The 19,046-nt window shown below is 46.7% G+C and overlaps 1 protein-coding gene across 1 annotated transcript in view; it reads left to right on the top strand.

Annotated features, from left to right (window-relative positions):
- LOC117042333 (tubulin monoglycylase TTLL3) overlaps nt 1–19,046 on the top strand; it is a 39,936-nt gene that overhangs the window by 8,005 nt on the left and 12,885 nt on the right. The window contains exons 6-17 of the mRNA XM_033141882.1: nt 3,222–3,310; nt 4,365–4,473; nt 5,649–5,708; nt 7,238–7,304; nt 8,489–8,602; nt 11,090–11,202; nt 11,407–11,581; nt 12,907–12,968; nt 14,935–15,063; nt 15,238–15,352; nt 17,392–17,520; nt 18,728–18,917. Coding sequence (XP_032997773.1) covers nt 3,222–3,310; nt 4,365–4,473; nt 5,649–5,708; nt 7,238–7,304; nt 8,489–8,602; nt 11,090–11,202; nt 11,407–11,581; nt 12,907–12,968; nt 14,935–15,063; nt 15,238–15,352; nt 17,392–17,520; nt 18,728–18,917 — 1,352 coding nt within the window. The remainder of the gene's footprint in view (nt 1–3,221; nt 3,311–4,364; nt 4,474–5,648; nt 5,709–7,237; nt 7,305–8,488; nt 8,603–11,089; nt 11,203–11,406; nt 11,582–12,906; nt 12,969–14,934; nt 15,064–15,237; nt 15,353–17,391; nt 17,521–18,727; nt 18,918–19,046) is intronic.

The following is a 19,046-nucleotide window of genomic DNA, read 5'->3' as shown; positions in this document are numbered from 1 at the left end:
TTTTCTAGCCCGTGTATGTGAGTGTTAATAGTGTGTGCCTCTGAGAAGCTGTATTAATCAATTTGAGTAATACAACTTTGAATTAATTGACTTCTCTTTCTCTCTTTCCCCCCACAGTTCTAGACTAAGGGCTGGAATCCACAGCTTGGCTTTCTCATTCTCTCTGCACAGCCACCTTGCTGCGGCTTCAGAGAGGGCCACAGTTTGGGAGCGAAATGAGAAGCAGCCAGACCTGCGGGGGCTGTCCCAGCTAAATGTACACCATGCTCGCCAGCGTGCCCAGGGGAGGGGAGGGTGCTTTTTAAAATAATTTTGGAACAAAACTGTGCTTGTTTAAGACTGTGTCAACTTGATATCCTTTTCTTTTTTTAAAATGACTGATACTTGCTGTTATTTGTCTACTTGAGTCTCTTAGTGGCCAAGGCCTTGTGGGGGAAGCGAGGGGAGGGATCGACTGTTCCAGCAGCCCTCAGAAAGAGTTGTTGCGGGAGTTCATCTCAGTGCTGTGCATGCAAAAAAAAAACACCTCTGACAGGTAACACACAAAAGCTGCCTTTCTCTATAAGGTTTGGCCCCAGTAAATGAGGCCTGAATCATCTCTTTGGACAAACTGGCAGCCTGTCTTGGAACGTACTAGGGTACAAGGTGTGGCTACCTTGGTCCACCTCCCAAACGGAATCATGAGTTTGCAGGCAAGCCAGGTGCTGAAGATGGCAGTCCTCCCCTGTGCCAAAGTCATTCCCATCTCTAGAGAGATCGCCCTCCCTGTAGCCCGCTTTCCCTTACTCCCACAGCAATCAGAGCATTCTGAGCACAGCACTGCCTCCTGTTCATTCCCTTTCTATTCCCTTCCACATCTGTGCCAGAGGGAGCTGTGGTGGGAGGGGCCAGGCCATGCGTCAGCAAAACGCGACGGAGCTGGAATCTGTAACTCTTGGTTCTTTTTGCTATGGCACTTGCTGTAACTTTCTTACTCTGGGACCTTCCCTATTAAAGCCTTTTTTCCCCTTCTTGCCTCCTGAAGTTAAGCGGTGGTTGCATGGTTTCTCTATGGTGTGCTAAGTCCTCCCCTACTGAGTCTGGTTATGCTGCCTGGGAAGCACATGGAATTTCTTGTCATGTTTCAGCAACTAGGATTGACCAATCTTCTGTGTTTCCCCTAAAAGCAGGCATAGGCAAACTCGGCCCTTCAGAAGTTTTGGAACTGCAACTCCCATGATCCCTAGCTAACAGAACCAGTGGTCAGGGATGATGGGAATTGTAGTCCCAAAACATCTGGAGTTTGCTTATGCCTGACCTAAAGGATTTTTTCAGAGTAGGTGCTCTTTCCGCACCTTAGTAGACTATAGGCTCCATTCTCCCAAGCCCAAGGCAAACCAAATTACCATGCTCCCTACAAAGAACATGCTCTGTTATGTTATGAAGGTATCTCATTGCTTTGTAAACAACAGCTAATCCTCCCTGAAGTGAAGATAATATCTTGCTGGGTAGATTTGCTCCACCTTTTCTAAAGCTCACATGTACCTATTTGGAAAGGTTTTGATACAAGAGGCATTTATTTATTAGGTGTGTATATTGTAGGATGTGCACCCATGGCAGAGGTGGCTAACGTGTGGCCCTCCATACATTCTACTTACATTGAGCCATTGGTCCATCTACCACACTGCTGTCTGTCTAAACTGACTGGCACCTGCTCTTCAAGGGTGGGGGCACAAGTCTCTCCTAGCCTTCCATGGAGTTGCCAGGGTTTGAAGCTGGGGCCTTCTGTATACGAAGTGTGTGCTCCATCACTGAGCTTCCCCAGAGGTCCAGTCATTCTTAACACTGGTGCTGATGGGAGTTGGTTAGCTATTCCTTTCCTAGGGCACTGAGGCAGTGTAGTGGGTATTGAAGGTTTTATAAAAGGAAGCAACAGTTTGCTTAAATATGACATAAAATCCTACACTCAACGCTGCCTATTCCTCTAGTGAAAGTTGGCAAAATATTCTCTGCCTCAAAGCAAAACATGAATGCCGCTTCAGTAGTTGGCAAAAGAAGAATTTTTTATATAATAACTAAATTTCACAGTTTCTCCTGTCCTTCCCCCTGCACCACCACAATGTCTCTGCTTTCTTTTTTTAGAAGTTGTAAAGGGCTGTTTTAAGCATTTCCCTTTTTCTTAAGGAGAACAACCTTTGCTGTTTCCTCAAGCTCAGCTTCTGCCATTGTGGGCAAGAGCATTGTAGCCTATAAATGGATTTGTGGGCTGCTTCCTGTAGTGTGATTTGATGTTCTTGTGCAGCATAGCAAATCCTCATACTCTATATGCAGACATGGACACACATTTCTACACCAAGACTCAGGAGGAGGAGGAGTATTGAAATGGTCTTGAAGCTGAGCAGCAAGAGAAGTAAAGCAGCTGCTAACAGTGCCGAAGACTTGCAAGGCAAAAGGCGATCCAGCAGCTTGGCTATTGCACAGCAAGCACAAACTGATTGTGGGGAAGCAATGAATGACACTAGATTTTAGAAGACTGCATGGTTCTGAGGACAAAATGTATTTGCAGTGGGGGCTATTGGACTTGAAACCTAGGTAAACCTGACTTGCTAAATCCAGTTTGTCATGTCAAAGACCCAAGAGGCAGGTTTGTTGTGCCTTCTGAACATTGTAGCCAATTAGCATGAAGCCCCTTACCTCATGCACCTGCCAAACTCAAGTGTTCCTCATCTGTTCCTGTGATGATAGTAGCACTCCACTGCTGAAAAATTCCTAGTTTAGCTAGCTTGTCTTTCAGGGAGCGGTGGAAGGTTTTTCTTTCCTGCAGTTGATCCCCTGGGATGGACAAAACACAATTCAGATAGCATACACACCTCCATACAGTCTGTTTTAGAGACAGGCAACGAAAGAGAGGCATTACCCCCATCCGCTGTCTCACCATCCTCAGCCAGGGGTGGTTGGTGTGTCATCCTTAAGAAGCCAAGGCAATGGGAGGAAGGAACAGAATCCTGGAATACGATGGTAGTTCCGCTGCCCTTTGATGTCACAGGTGAGACATCCTGAGCATTCTCTGCAGGTCTCAAGCAGGTGATATAATACAATGCCATTGGCCCTCTCTTGCAAGGTAGGCCTCAATCCTAGGGAGGTTGTTTGCTTCTGAGCCACAAACCCTCCCACTGTGCCCAGTCTGGGCTTCATATACCTGCAGCCGGAAGTAGGCTTTTGCCCACACGTGAATTTTACAGGGTCAAGTGGACACCAAGCACGGGGGGCAAGCCACAAATGTGCATGAGTCCTCAGAGGTAGCAGGGAGACAGTATGAGCCGCAACTAAGGTAAATTAGGAATAGTATATCCCTTTTGGGTAGAGCCCGTGTAGATGTGTGCCCCTCAGGCCGGCTAAGGATACTTGCACCTACAACAATCTGATTTGTGCTGTTTGTTGCTTAACATGTTGGTCCTTGAACCCTGCTGCCAAAGCCTTACTCCTCCCCCTCTGGAGTCTTACCCTTGATGTAATTTCCCCTTTTTCAGTTTGACTACACAAACCTCTCTTGTGTCCCCTGCCTGGCCGGTTCCTGCTGTTGCCCACATCGCCTTAGATCTTGGATGGCTACATCCCTCTATCCTATCAGCCAGAAGTGGTCACCTTAAAAAAGCCCCTGCTGCCACAATTCCCTTAATTCAGGGCAAGGGAAATTGGGGCCGTCCAGATGTTGCCGAAATACAACTCCCATCAGTGCTAGCCGGCACGGACTACTACATCCATCCTTGTGCCTGATGGCCAACAGGCACGAGGAATGTTTGACCCTTCAGATGTGGCTGAACCTACAACATCCACCATCCCTGGTTTTGAGGGGCACGGGATAGCCGCCCAATATCCTTAAGGCAGGGGCAGCCGAAGTGGTGCCCCCAAGATGCATGTTTGACTACGGTGCCCATCCTCCATGACCACTGGCCCTGCTGCCTGAGGCTAATGGGAGATGTAGCCCAGAAACTGGTTAGCAATTTCTGCTTTAAGCCGTGCACTGATAAAAGTGCCCTATCTAACCACAAGAGAGAGGCGGATATAGTAGGCAAGGAGGGTTTGGCACAAACCTCCTCTGCTGATGAGTTAACATTCCTGTTTTCATTCAGAAAGAAGTTCCTGGAGAGCAGCTTTAAATAGAGGTGCTTGGCTTTTGAGATCTCCTTTCTAATTATCCTTATTGTGGCCATTATCTAGCTAGCAAGCTTCAGTTGCTCTGGGACAGAATTAATTCTCCTCAAAATACCTTTTGCAAAATATCTTTCTGAAAGGCCGGGGGTGGGGGAGGGGTACGTCTTTTCAACAAAGCAAAACAAAAAGGCCTCTCCTGGAGCACCTGCCGCTCTCCCTGGTTTCCATAGAAACGCCAAACAGCCGCACGGGAGTCTTGCGGAGGAGCTGGGCCCTCGCCGGCGGCGGGAACGGGAGCCTCAGCTTTTCGGGGGCGGGGAAGGGACTCGGAAACTGCCCGTAGGTGGGGGGGAGAGATGCTGGTTGGGGCAGCCGGCCTTGGAGACGAGGCTGTGGGGTAGTAGCTTGGATGGGGAGAGAAGAAGAGCTCCCCATGGAAGAGGAGGAACGGGGTTCGTTTGCCGCGGCTCCTGATGGCCTCATTACCGCTCGGTGAGAGGAATGCCCTTTGCACATGCACAGAGGTGCTCTCTCGTCTTCATTGCAGCGCAGGAGCGCCAACTTGGCCCCGCGACCGTGGGTGCCATGCAGCGTGCAATGACCCTGTGGGAGCCCGGCACCTTCATGGGGAATTTTGTGGGTGCTCGGGGGCACCCGCGGCCTCAGGGGGTTGGCATCTATGTTGCGGTGCCAGGTTTTTCGGAGCTCAAAGGCCTGTTTCTTATAGGGTTATGTTTACGTATAGGAATGCTGTGCTTGGTTGGGGGGTGTATAGCGAGGGGAAGCAGCTGGGGGGGTATGGGAACTGTTGGTTTAGATTTTGGAAGGGGGAGGGTGCCCAATGGCTTGAATGTGTGTGTGTGTGTGTGTGTGTTGATGTGTGATCAAGCAGTGCTTCCCTGTCTTAATGACTTGAGCTGCTTTGTGCCTGGCAGTGGGAAAAAGCACTTTTAAAAAAATGATTTCCAAAATGAAAAGCCCGTTTTAAGTTTGCAAAATACAGGGGCACCTTTGGGTCAGCTCAGCTGTTACTGCTCTGTCCGAACCTAAGTGAGCATCTCTGAAAAGCTTCTGGGGAAAGCTAGGTTTATCAAAGGACTCCTGGGTTTCCACACAACATGAATAAGCAGTATTGGGTGCAGATCCATCCTGCCCTACTAAAAAATTTCCTCCTCGCCATGGGCGTGGCAGGGAGGGGCAGCTGCCCCCCCCAATCAATTAAAAAAACAATAAAAATACATAGTTCCAGTTACAGGTGGGTAGCCGTGGGTAGCTAACTAAGGTTCTGCCCCCTAACAAAAGGCCTGCCCCCCCCAAAAAATCCTGGCTACGTCCAATAATAGAAAGTAGACAGCTGCTGTAGGTTGTATGATGTGGATGTCTGTCCGTGGATTATATTCTGTCATAAGCTCCTATATGGGATACTGATGTGGAGAGGAGGGATCTCTAGTTTAGCTGCAACAGTGAGCTTGTCACCTTATCCCTGCAGGTGGCTGTGCGGTGCGCCATGACTGACATACCTGTTCACTGTGAATTGCTGGACAGGCAGTGGAGCTGGCACCAAGAATATGCAGGTGATTGACCACGGAGCTGCTTAATTGGGACAGCCAAGATCCAGATTCTCTGGGAATGTACTGCTTTGCACAAATTTCAGCGATCAATATTTTGAAAGGGTTTGGAATTCATGTCCCTGACTTGAGGGAATTAAAAGAGGGCAGGATCTGAGGGGTAGATTAACTTGTAGGGTATTGTAAAAAGCTAACTAAAGTAGTAACATCTTGCCTCTCTGTAATCCCTGCTCACTTCCTCACCAGACTCTGGTAACCACACATCTGCAAGGTCCCCCCCCCCCGAGCTATATGGGCTGGGTTTCGAGAAATGGAAGCTGAGTTTGCCAAGATGCCAAATATTCTTCTCAGCGCACAATGCTTGTATAGCAGCCCCCCAGAAATACATGGGATATGTGTTCACTTCAGTTTTGAAGAGGCTGTAGTGACCCATAAATGGTGGGCATGTTTACTCCAAATTCTCAACTGGTTGCAGAGACCAGCACAGTGGGCAAAGGCTACAGTGACCCCAAAAGGGTGTTTGGGGTAGGGTGGCAGTCATAGGAATGTAGGTGCCTTGTGGTAGTCTCCACAGCTGCCTTGAGAGGCAGAGCTGATGCTCTCTCACTTCACTACAAGCTCACACCTCGCCCATTCTATTATGCCCTCCCTCTTTGGCCGGCCAGGCCACACACCCCTGCTCTACAACACCTGATGTCATATACGAAGTCACTTGTGAGGTATGTACGGTTGAGGCATTGTCAAAAGGGCGTTTGCTGGCCTGCAAAGCCCTTTTCAAAGCACAGGGCGAGATAGTGCTTTGAGTGGGGCTTCTGAAAACACACTATTTTCTGCAGCTCTTTGAACAGAGCTTCTGAAGATCCAAGAACAAGTTGATTGTCCTGGAAGAAACAGTGGTCATGGGAGTTGCAGATTCGTCAGTGTTAATACACACACACACACACACTATTTCCTGCCCATCTGGCTGAGTTTCCCAGCCACTCTGGGCAGCTCCCAACAGAATATTAAAAACACGATAAAATATTTAAAACTTCCCTAAACAGGGCTGCCTTCAGATGTCTTCTAAAAGTCAGGTAGTTGTTTATTTCCTTGACATCTGATGGGAGGGCGTTCCACAGGGCAGGCACCACTACTGAGAAGGCCCTCTGCCTGGTTCCCTGTAACCTCACTTCTCGCAGTGAGCGAACCGCCAGAAGGCCCTCAGAGCTGAACAATGAAGGTAGAGACGCTTCTTCAGGTTTACTGGGGACGAGGCCATTTAGGGCTTTAAAGGTCAGCACCAACACTTGGAATTGTGTTTGGAAACGTACTGGGAGCCAATGTAGGTCTTTCAGGACCAGTGTTATATAGTCTTGGCAGCCACTCCCAATCACCAGCCTAGCCGCTGCATTCTGGTTGACCTTTATTGGGTCATTTTTGCTGCATTTGCCTTTGGAGTAGTAGGCCAATCCCCTGGAAGTCTTGTGGGGCTGCATTCCTTTTGGAGTCATAGGATTTTTTAAAACAATCTCATTGTTTCTTTTGGCCTCTTGCAGTTGGGCCCAAAGTGTAAAGCAGGAGGGGACAGTGACGCTGGAGGGGGCAGAAGGACCAGCAGAGGAGGTAAGGTAGCGGCTACTCCAAGATTTCTACTCCATGTTTCCTGGGTCAAAGAGGTGCCTTCAGGGCAAAAGGCTGCCTGCAGCAGCCATTCCCAACCTCGTGCCCTTCTTCACACAGTGTACAATTAAACTATGGAACTCCTTCCCAGAGGAAGCAGTGATGGCCACCAATGGATTTAAGAGAGGATAAGGCAAATTTGTGGAGGATAAGGCTCCCAATGGCTGCTGGCCATGATGACTTTGCTCTACCTTCATGGTGGAATGCTTTTGAATGTCAGTTGCTGGAAACAAAAGGAGGGGAGACTGCCGATCCAGTCAGGACTGGGGCTGGGACATTATCTTAATATTGCCCTTTGTTTCAGGCAGCAAAATGTTTTAGGTTAGCCTTAAAGAGCAAGCAAGGGTGCCCATGCTTAGTACCGGTACATACTGACAAATATTGTATCCAGTGTTGCACCTGCAGGGTTCCACTGACACAGTGGGGACTTCTGCTTCTTTTCCTCCTCCTGCATGCCCCAAAATCTGCTGTGGAGGCTCCTCCAATGCTCTGGAACAAATTTTGAGGGTGCACCGAGGGGGGGGGGGCAGGGGACAGGAGAAAAAGAGGAGGCTTTAGATCAGGGGTCAGCAACCTTTTTCAGCCGTGGGCTGGTCCTCTGTACCTCAGACCATGTGGTGGGCCGGACTATATTTTGAAAAAAAAGTAATGAATGAATTCCTTTGCCCTACAAATAACCCAGAGATACATTTTAAATGAAAGCACACATTCTACTCATGCAAAAACACCAGGCAGACCCCACAAATAACCCAGAGATGAATTTTAAATAAAAGGACACATTCTACTCATGTGAAAACATGCTGATTCCCGGACCATCCGCGGACCGGATTGAGAAGGCGATTGGGCCACATCCAGCCCCTGGGCCTTAGGTTGCCTACCCCTGCTCTAGATCATGTGCAGAAATCTGTTGCACCAACAAAGCTGCAGTGTTGGATACCGACCTAAGTGAGAGGTCCATTATCTCTCGCCTCTTACATTCTTAAGTCACAGCATGAACGAGTCCTGCTTCTTCAGGTGTGTCTTTCTGTTTCATAATATGTCTTAGACTAGCCATGTAGTCCACTAATGTAGATCGGTGCCATTTCAACCCTTGTTCTTTTAAATGTTCCCCATCCAACTGTGCTCAGTTGGCAGACTGAAGCCTGATGGAGATGCCCCCTCCAACGTCGAACGTACACAACTGCACCCCACTCGCCGTCATCCATCCACTGCTCCTAGTACCAGCAGGTATAGACCAGAAGGTGAGTTGCTAAGATGCTGCCAGAGGTTTTGTGCCATGGGTTGATGTTCATGTCATTTGCTATCCTCTCTAGATTTGTTTTATTATTTTATTTTGTTTATTGATCCTCTTTGTATTATTTTCCCTTCTTATTTTTGAAGTTTCTAAGCAGTGCACATAATTTTTTTAAAAAAGTATACAATGGGCAAGTTCAATTAAAATTAAACATGAAAACAAAACTTCCTTAAAATGGTTGCTGAAGTAGAAAGGTCTTTGTTACATGCCTGACATTCAACGGGGAGAAGGCCTGTCTGATTTCAGCTGGGAGGGAATTCTACAGAATCAGGCCCACAACACCAGATTCATAACTCCTGGTGGATATGAGTCGTGCATCCAAGCCATGTGCCCATCAGGCTCCTACAGATTCTTTACCGTTGATAGTGTGTGCTGGCTAATTGGACTTACCTAATTGGACTTTCTGGTTGCCAGCTGGTACAAAGGTAGTGGCACACTGGGCAATAGATATAGGACACAATACAGTGGTAGCTTGGTTGTCAAACTTAATCCGTTTCAGGAGTCTGTTTGACCCCAGAAACGTTTGAAAATCAAGGTGTGGCTTCCTATTAGCTGCAGAAGCTTCCTGCACTCAATCAGAAGCTGCAGAAGCTGTGTCAGATGTTCGGCTTCCAAAAAATGTTCGCAAACTGGAACACTCAGTTCCGGGTTTGCGGTGTTCAGGAGCCGATTGGTTCGGGAGCCAAGCCATTTGACAACCAAAGTACCACTGTTTAGATTTTAACGTCTGGGAGAAACTTTGAGAAAGCGACTTGAAATTTATAGCATGTTATTCTTTGAAAAGGAGAACTACCTGAAAATGATTGATAGGTGGTATTTAACTCTAAGTAGGCTCGTAAGATTTCTAAGACAGAATCAGTTAAGTGCTGGAAGTGTAATGAGGTGGAGGGAACGTTCTTTCATATGTGGTGGACTTGTAAAAGGATAAAATACTGGGAAATGATTTATAATGAATTTTTAAAAATGTTTAAGACAACTTCCCCCCAGAAAACCAGAGTCCTTTGCAGGCCCGTCTTAGAGGGATCAGCCGCCCTGGCGCAGCGATCCCTCGGCGCCCCCAGCCTGCCGCCTCTCCGCCCGCCTCCCTCCCGCGCTGGCCGCCCCTCGGGAGGGGGGGTGGGCGAGCGGGGGATGAGGGGCGTGGCGTTGGAGCGGGCGCTCGCGCGCCGGTGGGCGGATGATGAGGGGCGGGCGGGCGGGCGGGCGCGCGCTCGCGCACCGGTGGGCGGGCGGGCTGCAAGCTAGCCGCCCTCGCCTCCCAGAGCCCCAGCGGGAGTGCTGGAAGGTCGCGCAAAGCCCCGCGCCGCTCCAGCGCTCCAGCTGGGGCTCCGGGAGGCGAGGGAGGGCGGCTTACAGCCCGCCCGCCGGCGCGCGAGTGCCCGCCTGCCCGTGGGGGCGGGGGCGGGTTGGGGAGGGGGAGCCCGGTATGCCGGCGGGCTCGCGGGGGCGCCCCTGGGGCGCCCAGCGCCCTGGCGCGGCGCGCCACCGGCCTCTATGGATGAGACGGCTCTGGTCCTTTGTGTTCCGGGATCATTCAGACTGAAATTCCCAGGTGTCAGAAAAGGTTATTTATGTATGCAACAACTGCGGCCTATGTTTTTGTCAAGGCTGGTCGATTCCTCTTCACATTACCACACAAACGTCTCTTGGTCTTTAATAATTTTGATTAAGAATTCACAAACAGTATTAATAAATAGTTCTTAACTTCAACTATCACTCCACAGAGTCATTCATTTCAGATACCTTCTGAGCTCTGCTTCTCCCCTGACCAGCAACTCTCAAAGGCTTTTCCCGCTCTTTTTCTAGGCTTTTCCCGCTTTTGTTCTAACCTCCTAGTGAGGACTGGCTTGTACCTCCCCTCCTGAGTTGGAGTCATAACTTAACCCTTGCCTCTGTGAACATTCTAACTCTTTTTCTAACTCTACCCTGACAGTTTTGTTAGCCCCAAAATGGAAAATGAGCAAGGTCCCAACCAAAGAAGATTAGCAACTTCAGTTGACAGAATATGCACAATTTGCAGGCTTACCATATATAATAAGAGAACAAGGAGAACATACATTTAAAGAAGACTGGAAAACGTTTATTGAACATAGGGAAAATAATTGTGTACAGCTGAAAACGCTGGCAGCGTTAAGATAAATTCAACAGTGTAAATAAGTTTTGATGGATGTCATGATGGAAAACCGATTGGTATAGTTTTTGTAAAATAGGCAGGGATATAAGATATGCAAAATGAACCACGGAAAGAGAAGTCATTCATATCTTAAGTACGTAAAATGTTTCTCTGAAATTGTAAAATGGAAAATTTAATAAAAATCGTATTTTTAAGAAAAGTTTCACAATGTCTCACTGTGTGAGGTACCGTAGGTGCTAGAGGTCACAAAGGTTGGGAAGCCTAGCTAGGTTCCCCCCCCCCTTTTTTCCTTCGTTCCAGGAGATGCAGCCTCTCTGATAGAGGGACGCTCACCTCGCAGCATCAGCTTCAACTCTTCCTTCAACCCAGACCGCCTCAAGCAAGCCAGGCAGTTTGTGGAGAGAGCCATCAAGGTGAGTAGCCTTGGCTCACCTGGTCTCTGCCTTTTTAGCCTTCACCCGGCCTGTTTCCCCCTCTTCTGTAGCCTTGGTTGGATGGGTCAACCCAGCCCAATGGGGAGGATATCATCATCATCATCATCATCACTGAGGGGAGAGTCCCTGCCTCACCTCCCCGCTGCAGGGCAAAGTTGCTAAGCCTCTCCTGTTGCCCCATAGCAAAGGAAGATCTTCATGGTGAACGGCCCTTACCCTGTGATTCGGAGACGGCTGCTTGGCAGGGGCTGGGTGGAGAGGAAGTTTCCCAAGGTGGCTAAAGTAGTGAATAAGCGAGAACGTCTGCCTGATGGGGACCAGGATGAAGAGGGTGATGACAGTGATGGGCCTGAGGAAGGTAAGGCCACCAGCCTCTTGCAACTTCTCTTTTAATTTTATTGAACAAAATTTATATACCGCCTGACTGTATGTATACAAAAGAGGAAACCCTCTAGGTGATTTACAGAAACGTAAAATGAAACATTGAGATTCTTGATTAGAACCACGTAAAAAGAGGTATTTCATAGAATCATATCACTGTAGCGTTGGAAGGGACCTCAAGGAGCATCTAGCACAACCCTCTGCAATGTTGTTTAAAAACATTCGAAAGTTTGTTTTTAATTTTTGGAAGAATCTCAGATGTACACGCACCAGATATGTTCATCTGTTCCTGCTCCAAATAAATCCATGCGCGCTATAAAAACAGGTGCAAAACTACTCCCTGAATAGAGAGACTTAGGTTTGACATGGCATGGGCACTAGCCAATCGGTGCCCATCACAACTGGCTTTCATTTGTTCAGTGTGAAACACTGAAAAGCCAAGCTATATTTTGTCCTAGGATTGGAAATGTGTGTGTATGTGTGTTGAGGGCACCAATAGTACCTTCAAACTACCTCCACCTCTCTTAAAATGTCACCTCTGACTTTACACTGTTCCCCATGGGTTACTTAACCTTCTCAAATGGCCATTGTTTGCACCTAAAGGAGCTTGCAGTGAACTGTGTAAAAGTGCTACAAGGAAACACAGGCTGGTATAACTATGTTTTCCTAAGCATGAGATTTGTGTTGGCAACACAGCAAGGGAAAACACAGCAAAATAGCTACGTTTGTGAAGACTGAAGAAAATAATGTAAAACTTGCAGTAAAAATGGACTACCGGTATACAGTATTAGGTTGGGTGGGGGAAATGCTATTAGATTTCACTTGGCATTTTTGTAACAAGAAAAAGATGTAACTGATATAAATATTGCTCCAGGTTTTGGAAGGAAACCACTGGCAACCCAAGATCTGTATACATTTGCTAATAAAATAGCACTGCACTATTTTCCTAATTTAGCCTCTTCAGAGAGTGCATTCTACAACTTAAATTTATAAAATTAAGTGTCAATAAGTATCATAAGGTGTGTGTTTGCAATTCTGCATTTAACATTTATGTGTGTGTATAGATCTATAAAATTAAACCCATGCTGCCTTTCTATCAGTGATTTGAAGGTGGTTATCAATTTAAAAGTGGTTTACAAAAATAACAAAATAATAAATATATGGATGAGCACCCATCTTTGTATGGACTTACCCACAGTAATAAGCACTTTAAATACCGTTTCTGTGTGTCCAAGAAGGAGACTGCTCCTGGTCATGACTGTGAGTGACCCTTGTCTCTGCTGTTTTCCATTTCCTTCACAGATGAGGAGGAAGAGGGGGAAGAGGAACAGGATGATGCCATTGATAGTACCTATAGCCTCATGGTTAGTTTCATGTGATGGTGAACTACCCCTAAATGCTTCCTTCAAGCAGCTAAACCTTTCCTCCACAATTCTGGTTCCTGCAAAAGCCTGTTGAGGTAGCTAAGGCTGCACAAACACACTGGGGCAGTTTAAAGTGGATTTGATGCATCCCAGGTGTGCATGCTTTTCATGCCTTCCACACCATCTTGTCCTCATCCGGGTTGCAGCCCACAGTTCCCCCACCTCCATTTAATTCAGATTTTCCCAATATCAGTAGATCCATACTAAGGCAATAGAGGCCAACCAAATGTGACAAGGCAGTGTGCAAGCTTTCCAGGTTCTATCACTAATAGCATGCACACTATTCTGTGGTGTTTTGGTTGGCCTTATACAGTGGTACCTCGGTTTTCGAGCGTCTCAGAAGCCGAATGATTCGGAACCTGGACACTGAAAACCCAGAAGTAATTGCTTCCATTTTCAAACGCGCCTCGGAAGTCGAACAGCTTCTGAGGTGTGTTTCTCCATTTATTCAAAGGATTTTACCAACTGCCCATTGATCCTCGGCTTTCGAACATTTCAGAAGTCGAACAGTCTTCCAGAACGAATTACGTTCAAAATCCGAGGTTCTGTTGTATACAGTTCAGTTTAAAACACTCATGTGTTGTTGTTCATGGACAAAAACACACATGGAAAAATTGTATATGTGTTACCCACATGCAGTTTTATACTCTGGTTTTGTACCAAGCCATAGGCTAGTAGCTAGTGACTGGACCAAGGTGACCCAATGAGGTATATGGCTTTGTAGAGGTGTGAATCTGGGTCTTCTCAATCCTAATTGGACTTTCTAACCACTGCAGTACACATGTTCTCTGTTCGATCATCATAGACCCTCTCCTTCTGTTCTTCAGCATCACCTAGATTTATTTAGGATTCAGGTTTTTTTCCATTTATACATCACTTCTCAAATAGAAAAAGGTCCTTAAGTGATTTACAGTCAAATGAAAACAAAACAAAAAACAAACACAGTAATATGAACATTATTTAAAAAATATTTAACAGTGCAACATCATATTGTTGTTAGTATTTCACCCCCTCCCTTTGTGAGAATCGTGTGACTTATGGTCTGAGAGAAGGGGGAGGGAACTGAGTCTTTGATCCCTTAATTAACTTCTCTGTGCCAGACAGAATGTGACCTTCACTGTGTGTGTTAGACAGGGTTCGTTCTGGAGATAAGATGTGTGGAAGAAACCTAGCCACACAAGCTGTATAGTTATGTATATATTGTAGCTTGTAGAAAATAAAAGAAGAACTGTTTCAAGTTAATATAGCCAGCGCTTTATTCAACCTCTGAGGAAGTGAGGGTGCTCATGACAGACAGTCTTGAGTCCAGATATTATGATTGAGCTGTAGGTGTTCCAGTCTTATCGCCTGGCCCAGTCGGGGCACGAAGTGGGGCACAAGACCTGGATAGATCCTGGCTTAAATCAACAATTGTTAGGCCTGGCCAAATGCTCTGGGGGGAAATGTCTTCACCTGGTGCCAAAAAAGATGACAAGGTTAGTACCAGGTGGGCCTCCCTAGAGAGAACATTTCATAAATGGCAGCTACTACAGAAAAGACCTGTCTGGCCATTGGAGGTGGCATGCAGAGAAGGGCTTCAGATGATGATCTCAGGGTGTCAGTTTTTAGGTATAATGGTCCTGAACCATATAAGGCCATATAACGGTCAAAACCAGAACTTTGAATTGGGTCTGGACAAAAATTGGAAGCCAGTGCTGTTGGGCCACCATCATGCCACCTTGTTCCAGTCAATAATTTAGCTGCCTGTTCTTATTTCACCTTCCCCAACAGCAGATCTGTCACCTGAACCCAGTCCCCCCCCTCCACCTACCGTGTCCTTTTTTTGGTTGTTGTTGTTTTAACTAGCTTCTGTGCTGTTTCACTAGGCTTCCACGTTTACTTTTCACCGTTCCTCTTTCCCTGGCAGTCAAGGTTGGTTCGCAATCAGATCCCCTATTTCATCTGGACCAACCGGCGTGATGTCATTGACTGCCGCCTCCTGCGCAAAGATCAGATGATGAACCACTATGCCAAGGCGGGCACCTTCACCACCAAGGTGGGCAGAGTTTTTGCTTCTTGAACGTCTGGGCCATGCTAGCAGAGTGCGAATAGCGCTCTGAGTTGGGAAAATGAATCTGCAGGATCTGGGCCCAACCAGCTTGTGTATATGTGTGCTGTGGAGACTTGGGAAATTAAGCCGCTGCAAAGGCATCCATCCCTTCTTTCTCAGGTAGGGCTGTGTCTTAACCTGCGAAACCTGCCATGGTTTGACCAGGCTGATGCCGATACCTTTTTCCCACGTTGTTACCGCCTTGGAGCTGAAGACGAAAAGCATGCCTTTATTGGTGAGAACTGTTCGCAACGCTCTCCTTCGGTGGGGTGGGGAAGAGAAAGAAAATCCTTGACTCTAGCACAATGGGCTCCTTGCTTTCCCTGCCCTTGGGGTGAGAGATGCCTTATCCCAGAGTAAAGGACCACCATGTTTTGGGATATACCGGTACTTTCTACTTTGATGGTATGTCAAGGTGTTTAGCTAATCACAGTAGGGGCCATGCAGTATTCTCCAAGATAGCAAACAAATGAACAAATTTGTTTCCCTAAATATTTTCACCTTTCTACTTAAAGCAGTGGAGCTCTCAGTTTTTGCCCCATAGTTCATTATCCCCCTTCTAGTTAGATGGCGGATTCTCAGTCTCTTCCTTGGAGGATCTGGAAAGGGATTCCAGCTGCTACTTTCAAGAGCCTAATAAATTCAAGAAAACACGTTGAGTTCTTTAGGTATTTATAATAACAGCAACATCACCAGAGATACATAATTTGGTTTCATGATCAGTAAGGAAAGTAAAGGTAAAGGTAAAGGGACCCCTGACCGTTATCCAGTCGTGGACAACTCTGGGGTTGCGGCGCTCATCTTGCTTTACTGGCCAAGGGAGCAGGTGTATAGCTTCCGGGTCATGTGGCCAGCATGTAAGCTGCTTCTGGTGAACAAGAGCAGCGCATGGAAACGACGTTTACCTTCCCGCCAGAGTGGTACCTATTTATCTACTTGCACTTTGACGTGCTTTCAAACTGCTAGGTTGGCAGGAGCAGGGACCGAACAACGGGAGCTCGCCCCGTCACGGGGATTCAAACTGCTGACCTTCTGATCAGCAAGCCCTAGGCTCTGTGGTTTAGACCACAGCGCCACCCATGCCCCAAGTAAGGAAAGTATTAGACCCCAATTCACACTGCAATTCTGAAAGAAAGGCATAAAGGAAGGAGAAGAGCAGGGTGGGTAATGTTTATTCTTCACAGGAGACTGTGGAGACACACTTTGTATAGTTACAGGCACAAATCTTTCCCACAGTTTATTCCCTCCTTCCCACCCAGTTGCTTTCCCATTGGTTAGAGTAACTTCAGTCTCTATCCTACCTCAAGGCAATAGTTTTAAAATACTGTACAAAAAAAGCTGAATGAAATGGCCAATTAAAAATAGGTTATTCAAGCAAACACACATCAAGTTGCTTCTTCTGTTGTTGCTGTTACTATACGTGGCACTTTTCAGAGTGTCTTAAGAAAAAAAACCACCCTGTCCCTCATGGAGCTTACAATCTAAATGTTGACAGGACAGGAAACTAAGGGGAGAGGAGGCAAGTAAAGAAAGGGCAATACCTACCACCATAGTGTAGGATCTTTCCCAGGGAAATGGCTCTCATGCCATTAGTAGAAAGTGTGACTGGATCGTGAATGGACGTTTTCCCAGAAACATTGCAAGCTCTTGTCTGGCCTACTTTTAAATGAGTAAGATTAATCTGTGTGAAAGAGTCTTTAATAAGCTTGTAAAAAAGAAAAGTGTGTTATTCGTCTCTGTGTAAATTATGTCCCATTTAAATGGTTACCCATCATGAGTCCTTAGGATGGGGTGAAATAGAAATGAAAACAAATACTTCCATAGACACAGACCATTCATTCATTCATTCATTCATTCATTCATTTCTTTTCGAGCATTTGTACCCTACTCTTAAGCCAAAAAAGATTTCTGAAGCAGCTTACATACAATCAAAACAGAACAGTCCCTACCTGCAGGCTTATATTAAAAAACAAAGCACAACACAACACGCAAGGGCAAAAGACAGGGAGGCAAGAGGGGAATCAAAATTCAGGCATCAATTTCTAAATATGATGACCAGCTGGCACAGATCAGGGGCATGAGACACCTGATGGAACTGGGCCTCCAGCGAAGTTAATGAAACGAGCCCTGCTTCCCATATCCTCCACTGAGGCAGCTGGATTGAATGGGTGTCCTCAAATGACAGTTGAGGGGGGAGGATAGTTTAGGAGTTCCTTCCTGCCCCCTCGGGATCCTCACCAGAGAATTATGTGTCCTCCTTCCCTTTTATGGCAGAGGATTTCCAGCTCACTGCAGCCAGGAGCCTTCTCAAAGTGGTGGTGAAACGATACTGGAATGAACCCCCCGACACGACAAGACCGGATGCTAATCAGAATGAGCCCCCAAATTTCCCAGAGACTCCAGGTAAGCGGTAAGAGCTGTGTGTTCAAAAAAGGAACAGCCACAGAGATTTCTCTGCTGTTGTCTCCAGCAAGTACCTGGAGAAGGTCTGGATGGGAGAGCAGAACGTGTGATAAATTGCCTTTCTCTTGAAATCTTTGCTAATGTCATCAGTTGTGTTCTAGGGGAGACTATTGAGAAGTGGCTATGGGCTACCTCCAAAAGTGTAGCCCCATGGCTTTTTCTCTAAGATATTTTTCACAGCTGAGTGGTTGAGCTGGTTTCCTTTGTGTAAGAAGAGAGAATGGAGTAGAGGTGTTTGGCATGCAAATGAACTTTCTTTCCAGTGGAGATTAGATCAGAAACCAATTGAAGCATGAGCTTGCTTCAAGTCTTCCATGTGAAAATGTCCTAAGAAAGAAGTGCTATGGAGTTTCTTTATCCGAAGTGAGCTGGGTGGGTGGGTGTAGCTTTTAGGCTCCCCCAGATCACTGATCACTTTTTCCAGGTCAGTTTCCAACCACCATTCTTCAGTGTCCAGCCAGACCCTGACAACTGGGGAACTGATTAAGTTTGTAAAAAAGACCTAGGTCTCTGTTTGTGACACGTGTGTGTGTGTGTGTGTGTGTGTGTGTATATACACACAGGTTGCTTTGATTTTAGATACTTCAAGTGTCCCTATTTTTCAGGGACAGTCCTGGATTTATGGAAACCATCCCGGTTTCTGATTTGATCCTGAAATGTCCCACTTTTCTTCAGGATGTCCCTATTTTCAATGGAGAAATGTTGGAGGATATGGAGTTATGTGACTCCTGAGCATAGCTGTCAACCCTCCCTGCTGTTTCCCAATGCTATAAGGGAATTCCCCGCAAAAGAAGGAAAAGGTTGACAGCTATGCTCCTGAGATATCTGACGGCAGCCCTGTATAGGGAAGTTGTGTGTGTATGTGTATGTGTATGTGTATGTGTATGTGTATGTGTATATGTATATGTATATGTATATGTATATGTATATAAATGTTGGAAGCCACCCAGAGTGGCTTGGGCAACCCAGTCAAATGGGTGGGGTATAAATAGTAAAATTATTATTATAATTGAATAGAATGTCCCTATTTTCATGGGAGAAATGTTGGAAGGTCTGTGATTTACAGGGAGCAGCAGAAACAGTACCTCAGGCAGTCTTGCTTTGTGTGCCTTGCATAACTGGCTCAACAACCCTTCGTTTTCAAAAGTCAAGCAGTACCACAGCCGGAAGAAAGGGGTCCTGCTCCCATCCCAGCTGATTGAGACTGCGATACATGCCTGCGAGGAACACATGAGCAGCTTGAGGCACCAGGACATTGACAGAGAATCTGGTTCTCCTTTGCTAATGAAAAAGTCGCACTGGGAAAAGTTTCTACATGGATACTACCAGCTAGCCCAGTAAGTATAGGAGATCCTGGAATATCCCACACAGCAAAACAATCTGTTTTTGAAACCCGGAAAGCCCCCGTTTCAGAACGGGATCTTTGTGCAAATTTGCCATATCAGTGTCCATTTGCATAGAGTGGA

This window comes from Lacerta agilis, chromosome 2 (genome assembly GCF_009819535.1).
Source record: "Lacerta agilis isolate rLacAgi1 chromosome 2, rLacAgi1.pri, whole genome shotgun sequence".
Taxonomy (NCBI): Eukaryota; Metazoa; Chordata; class Lepidosauria; order Squamata; family Lacertidae; genus Lacerta; species Lacerta agilis.
This window is presented reverse-complemented; position numbering and strand designations above follow the sequence as displayed.